At 38.4% G+C, this 7,103-nt stretch overlaps 1 protein-coding gene across 1 annotated transcript; it reads left to right on the top strand.

Moving 5' to 3' along the window:
* The first annotated feature begins 4,702 nt into the window (after nt 1-4,702).
* Nucleotides 4,703-5,368, top strand: LOC117179634. The gene has a single exon (XM_033371637.1). The coding sequence runs from the start codon at nt 4,703-4,705 to the stop codon at nt 5,366-5,368; it is 666 nt and encodes a 221-aa protein (XP_033227528.1).
* The last annotated feature ends 1,735 nt before the right edge of the window (nt 5,369-7,103 follow it).

Raw genomic sequence — 7,103 nt, 5'->3', positions numbered from 1 at the left:
TCGTTCATGCTTAGTTGCACAAGCAAAATTGCATGAAATCGGCTTCGAATTGGTTCCTCCGCCACCGTATTCACCAGACCTGGCCCCCAGCGACTATTACTTATTCCCTAACCTGAAGAGATGGCTCACCGGTAAGCGTTTTTACTCAAATGAGGAGCTCATAGCTGAAACTGCGGCGTATTTTGGAGACCTTCCGATCGAGTACTATTCGGACGGATTCAAAAAGTTAGGAAATCGTTGGACTCGCTCTATCGACCTAAAAGGAGAGTATGTTGAAAAATAAAACCGACTTTGGCCAAAAAAACGTCTCCGTGTTTCATTTTTCAGGGACTTATCAGACTGCCTAGTATATATTCTAAATCTTATCATTACTATATACAATTATTTACAACTATTTATATACAGTCTTATATCTAGTTCCTTATCTCTATTTCCTGTGATAGCGCAATTTAGGACTTATTGGCAAACGAGTGATCGAGCGAACAAAAGCGAGAGTGCAAGCGAGAAAGAGAGACAGAGCATGAGAAAATAAAGGCAACTTAGTCTACTTATACTATTACATATACGTTACTTACAATCTTTACATTCCCTCCCTCACATCGTTTTCCAATCTAAATCTTGCTATTCATGTCCACCTTCTCTCTCCCCATCCCTTTTCTAAATACTTTGGTACTCCTTCCTTTTTTATCACCTTATACCGTTTATTGTATTTTGAATCCTCGATTATCCGCCCCCTTTCTATTAATTGTCTTTCCCTCGCCCTTTTTTCCAATTCTTCATAGTTTACTCTAGTCCCGTCTTCTATTTCTCTATCATTAAAGAACTCCATCCTTTCTTCTTCCCATCTCGTTAATATGATCTACCTCCATCAAATACTTTCTCGCTAACTCCCCTACCTTTTTGCCCTCAGCTTCCTCTCAAATTTCCATGCCCTCTTTCCTGCTCTAATTCCTGACTTATCCCTTTGTGCTTCTTTCACCATCTATTCCTAGAGCCACCTTATATATATTTCTTGTAAACTCTCAATATCTTTCCTTTCTTTCCACCCCCATATTTCTGCTCCATAACCTACAACCAGCCATACCAGCGTATCGAATAATAACATTCTCCTCTATATTTTTTTAACCTTCTCTTTCCTATTCACCATATCTGTTTCATTACCCCCGCTGATTTTTTTATCCTTTCTATTATATAAGCTCGATGATCTCCATTCGTTTGAAAGACATATCCCAAATATTTAAACTCTTTTACTTCTTCTAACTTGATTTCCTTCCATCTTCCCGTATATTCTTTTTTCCTTCCCCCTCCTTTTCTATACCTCATTATCCTTGTCTTTTCTACATTTAAATTCAACTTTTTTCCATCTAAGTATTTCTCTAATAATATAATTAAGCCCGCCATCCCTTCATCATCCTCTGCCATCAACACTATGTCGTCTGCGTATGCCAGTGTATATATCTTTTTCTTTTCTATCCTAACTCCTCCCCAACCTTTTCTCCTCATTTCTTCGTCCAAGTCTGATATTAATATATTAAATAAAAGTGGACTCAAAGGACATCCTTGCTTCACTCCTCTTATCAAACTTGATCTCCTACCTTTACCCTGCTTTTTGTTTCTCTAAAAATTTCCGATACTCTCCTCATTAATCCCTCCCTTATCCCCTTTTTCACCATAACTTTTTCTATTTCTCCTCGGTCTAATGAGTAAAACGCCGCCTTTAAGTCCACAAACATTGCTATCATTGCCCATTTTCCCCTTTTAATTCTCTTATTTACTAGATAGTTCAGAACATATATGTTGCCCATCACCCTTATTCCTTTTTTAAACCCTGTCTGATTCGGTGAGAATCTTTTTTCCCCAACTTTTTTCACTGTTGATATCACTACTCCTTCTTTCCATAACTCTGACCACCCCTCTCCTCTCCATACTTGATTACACATTATCGATGCCTATTCATCTACGTCCTTCCCTCCATATTTCCATACTTCATTTGGAATCTTATCTATACCAGGTGCCTTTCCATCCTTCATTATTCCTAAAACCTTAACTATTTCTACCCTCGTTATGTCCTCTTCCGCGTCTCTTTCTCTACCATATTTTCCTCACTTTCTAACTTTTCTCTGTACTACTCCCAGCAAATCCAAGAAATATTTCTTCCATTCAACCATTTCAATATCTTGTTTTACTCTTTTTCTTCTTTTTCTTTCTGTATTTACTAACTTGCATACCTCTCCTTCCGAGAATACTGTTTCTTTTTTCCCTATATTCCTCCCCATTACTTTTTTCTTTCCTTCAATTTCTTCATTCCTTTCTGACCTCCTTTTTTCACTTTACATTCCTCATCCCATCCACTTCTATTCCCCCTTTACTAACTTCATTTTTGTTTATGCGCTCTAATCCTCTTTTTATTTCTCCTATCATTTTTTCTATTTCCTCGTCCACATTTCCTACTCCCATTTTGCTATTTCTGACCTTTTCTCTATGCTGTTCTTTTTTTTTTCCTTGACCAGTCCCCTTTTCCTACACTTTTTACATTTGTTCCCCCTTTTTTTTATGTTTCTATTGATTTTTTGTTCCTCTAATGTCACTATTAAGGGCAGGTGATCCGAATCAATATAATCACCTACCTCTAGTTTCTTGACCTTCTCTCTCACCTCATTATCGACTATCACATAATCAATTACCGTTCCCCTTTTACCTCCTGAGCGTGTATATTCTCCTTACTCATCTCTCCCTATATTTCCGTTTAATATAAAGCATCCCAACTTCTCTAAGCTCTTTAACAACTTCTTTCCCTCCCCATTTAGTACCTTACCTTTGGGTATTCTTCCTCTCTCTTCTCCCCATTCCCTTCCTGCTCTGTCTCCTGTTCTGTCATTGAAATCCCTACCTATTATCAGCCTAATCTCGTCTTTATTTTCTTCAATCATTTCTTTCATCTCCTCTGCTTTCTTCTGCTTATTACCGTTCTCATAAACCCCTACTATCTTCCACTTTTTCTCCTCCTATTATTAATCCTTCTTTTTATTCTCTCCTCTCTTTCTTATCTTTCCCTATTATAGATTCGTTTCTTACTCCCATCAACATTCCTCCCATTTCCCTGCCCTTTTTATTCTTCTTCTTTGCATTTTGAACTTGCTATCTGTAACCTCTTGGTAACCTTCCCCTTACTCTTTCCCATTTCTTTTCATCTATCCAAGTATCCATCATTATTACTACATCCCACTTTGCCAAATTTCTTATAAACTCCCTATCCTTTCTCTCTAATCCTGCAATATTCCAGTAACATTTCGTCCATTCTTCCCTACCTTCGTTTCTCGTCTCTTTTTGCTTCTTACTATTTCTTATTTTCCTATCTCCCGTTCCTTCCTCATATAGTTTCCGCCAGTTCATTTCTTACTATCTCTTCCCTTCCTTCATCCCAATCCCACCATACTCGGTCTATCTGCATTCCCCCATACTTAATTCATGTTCTCTTTCCTCTTCCGCTATTTTCCTTATTTTATACTGCATCATCCTTTCTACCCATTTTAAATCATCTTCTATTCTCTCTGGACTTCCATATAATAACTTCTTCTTTTTCATGACCTCCCTCTTACGTTCCCATTTCTTTAGTTTCACCAGTACGATTATCTCCCCTTTTCGATCTTTCCTTCCTACATTTTGCATTTCCTTTATCTCTACCTTAACATCAATTCTTTTTAGTACTTCGGCCACCCCTTCCTTCAGCTCCTTCCCTTCTAATCTTATACCCCTTATCACTGTGTCTCTTTTTCTTTCTTCCCTCTCTTTCTTCTATTTTCTTTGTTCTATTTTTCTTAGCCTTTCTTGTTCCCTATTCCTACTCTCACCACCTCGAATCGCCCGATTCGATCTTTCCATCTTTTTCATTTTAACTTCCAGTTCCTCTACCTTTTTATTAGGCTTTTCCTGCTTTTCTAATCTTTGCGCGAGTGACTGCATTCTTTTTTCTGGTTTTTCCCTGACTTCTTCCCATTTCCTAATTCCTCTCTTGAGCTCGGCCATTTCCCGCCTTATTTCTTTCTTTATTTCCTCTCCCCGTTTCTCCTGCTTTTCCTTATATATCCCCATAACTTCTACCATCATTTTTCGCAAAATAAATAAATAAATTTTCTATTTTCCCTCTACAGTCGACTTTTTCTTCGTCTTCCCCCGCTCCAATTTGTTCCTTTCGCGATAGCGTTCTATATATTTTAGGGTTTTTAGGGGTGGATCCTGTTGCTATTTTCTCCTCACTACTTCCCCTCTTCGCCCTATCTCACGCTTCGGTTTACCAAACACTTCCTCGTCTGAGTTCCCGCTATCCATCAAATTAATGTAACTTGCTTAAACTCTTTCACAACTGTACTACCCCACCCTGCTACCTGATCTTCTTCCGTGATTCTCTATAACTAACCTTCCCTGTCGCTGCTAGTTATCTGCACCGGTCTTCCTACCCTGCTTCAGACGCCAAACAAATCAACTTCCCAGGCAATCCACAAACTGACTCAAACACTCAAAATATCTCTCACTTTAGTCATCCCATTGTATTGCTCATTTTTCGAGATGCTCATCTCCGCACTTTACATGTTGGAACTCAATTAATGACTCGAGTCCTCAGACAAGAATTTTAGATAATTAAATAGCTGTCTCTGGTTATGTTTCTTGTGCAAGAAACCGAGCTGCAATTCCGATTCAGTTGATGGGAAACAGACTTTCCAGCAGGGTGACGCCATCGCGACCATTTACTCATTGTGGCATTGACTACGCTGGGCCTGTTGACTTTCTTAGATTCAGAGAAAGAAAAAGTTCATCCTGGTTGGCCTGTATTAGCATATTTGTCTGCTTTGCAACTCGCGCGATACATCTTGAACTTGTGGTTGATTATACATCGGATGCAATTATTGGAGCATTGAAATGCCTGATCGGTTCAGGCGGACTTCCTAAAACTATTTATAGTGATAACGGCACTACTTTCCAGGGAGCTGATTGCAAATTGCGTGAACACTTTAAAATGGTAAATAGAGATCCAAATGTATGTAATTATTTTGCAGCAGGCGGTCTTTTCTGGAAGATGATACCCCCACAGCCACCTCACTTCGTAGGTCTTTGGGAAGCTAGGGTGAAAAGTACAAAGAATCATCTCAGATTCTCAGTTGGTGATAAAAAATTAACTTTCAAAGAGCTTACCATGCTTTTATGCCAAATAGAAGCCTGTTTGAACTCACGGTCAATAAATGCTGAATCTGATTCCGACCCTGACAATTTCGTGCCTTTGACCCCAGGATATATTTTAACAGGGAGTCCCATTTTATCCCTACCAGAACCTTCATATCTTGATGTAGAAGACGGTCGTTTAGACTCTTAGCAAACCGTACAGAAACAGGTTCAGAAACAGGCACCTTGCTGCCTTGGCAGCAAGGTTCGTGTAGTCACTGTTAAAACTGCAAAATATGAATTACACCGTCCAATTACGCAGGTGTGTCGATTGCCAGTATATTCTGATTTAGATCTATGAAAATAGAAATTCAAATTATCGATCAATTTAACTCTTCAAACAACATAAAATCCTTACATCATTTTTTGCTAGACTGAAAATAATAATTTAAATTTTGCTGAAAAAAGAGCTTCTCACTTGGCTCCACATTTGTGGTGCTATTATTTTGAAGGAATCTGTATGGTCATGAGGTCTAGTTACTATCGTTAAGGGTATATGTCATTCCACAATCTGTGAAAATAGAAATCAAAAGTATCGAGCAAGTTAACTCTGCAAATAACAGAAAATACTTAAGGTCGTTTCTGACTTGGTGGAAAATAAATTTAAAAAATTTTGTATTAAATTTTTAAAGAAAAAAAATCTTCTCTTTGGTTTCACTGGGAATTGAACCTCAGGACATCCGATTTCTCGTCGGCTGCTTTCCCATTAAGCTATTAGAGATATCCAAGAAAGAATTCTTTTTAAGAAATACGCGCTATCTCAAGCCAGTTGTTACATTTATGATACAAGTAATTTAAAGAAATTTGTATTATCATTAGAGCTAGTTACTATCGATCAATGAATATGTCATTCCACAACCTGCGAAAATAGCATTCAAAAATATCGATCAAGTTAACTCTCCAAATAACAGAAGATGATTAACGTCATTTCTGACAAGAAGGAAAATAAATATTTTAAATTTTTCTAAAAAAAAAAGAACTCACTTCGCTCCAATGATAACAGAACCAAAGAACTTCTGATTGCAAGTGATGTTGGCAAAGAGGGCTCACACACCGTGCTAAGCTTTTCTTTTGTAGCCTCCAAGATGGCCCCTGTCAATTTGACTATGCCTTTTGAAACTTGCGGCACACACGCCCTTAAACTTACAATTATTGAACCCGTACCTCACGTGAGATTCGTCAAAAATGTTTGTAATTCCGGGTTCGGACCCCGAGTTACAAAACTTACGCCACACACGGCCGCGTTCACCACACAAAAGTTAGAAGAATTGACAAATTGAGCACTATTGTTTTGTTACATTAAAAGAAGGCTGAGAAAAGGAATGTTAATTATCACAGCCCACTGCCCGTCGCAATCGAGCCTCGCCCTGTCGTAATCACAAGCAGTTTGTCTGTGTTAGGAAACGTGCCCCACTCCCCAACACTACGACTGATCCGCCGAATACATACAATTGACTTCCGCCTATTTAAATATATTCTTAACACTCCTATAAAATAGGGCTTATAGTCCTCTGGGGCTATCCATATGCCACGTGGACAGTTTATGGGGGGATGGGGATATGATCAAATTCCACGCTTGTCCACGAGTGGGACCGAGGGGGTCGGGCTAGAATCCACGTGGACGCTCGTTCCCCTATATCTGTGAAAAATATACTGATATCAGACAAGGTATACTCGAGGTACACTGGACTGTTTTATATTGTGCTTTGGGGACCAATAGTATCTATATTTTCATGAAATTGTACACGTGGTATATGGATGGCCCCTATACAATTGTTAGTTATCAATGCTGTTGAATATATTCCGATCGCTATTTAAAATTTGCATACTAAATCCATTTTGTCCTGTTAATTTTAAAATTCTCGCCAGAGAAGGTATTATATTTG

This window comes from Belonocnema kinseyi, chromosome 9 (genome assembly GCF_010883055.1).
Source record: "Belonocnema kinseyi isolate 2016_QV_RU_SX_M_011 chromosome 9, B_treatae_v1, whole genome shotgun sequence".
Taxonomy (NCBI): Eukaryota; Metazoa; Arthropoda; class Insecta; order Hymenoptera; family Cynipidae; genus Belonocnema; species Belonocnema kinseyi.
The sequence above is the reverse complement of the archived record's forward strand: the minus strand, read 5'-3'. Positions and strand labels throughout refer to the sequence as shown.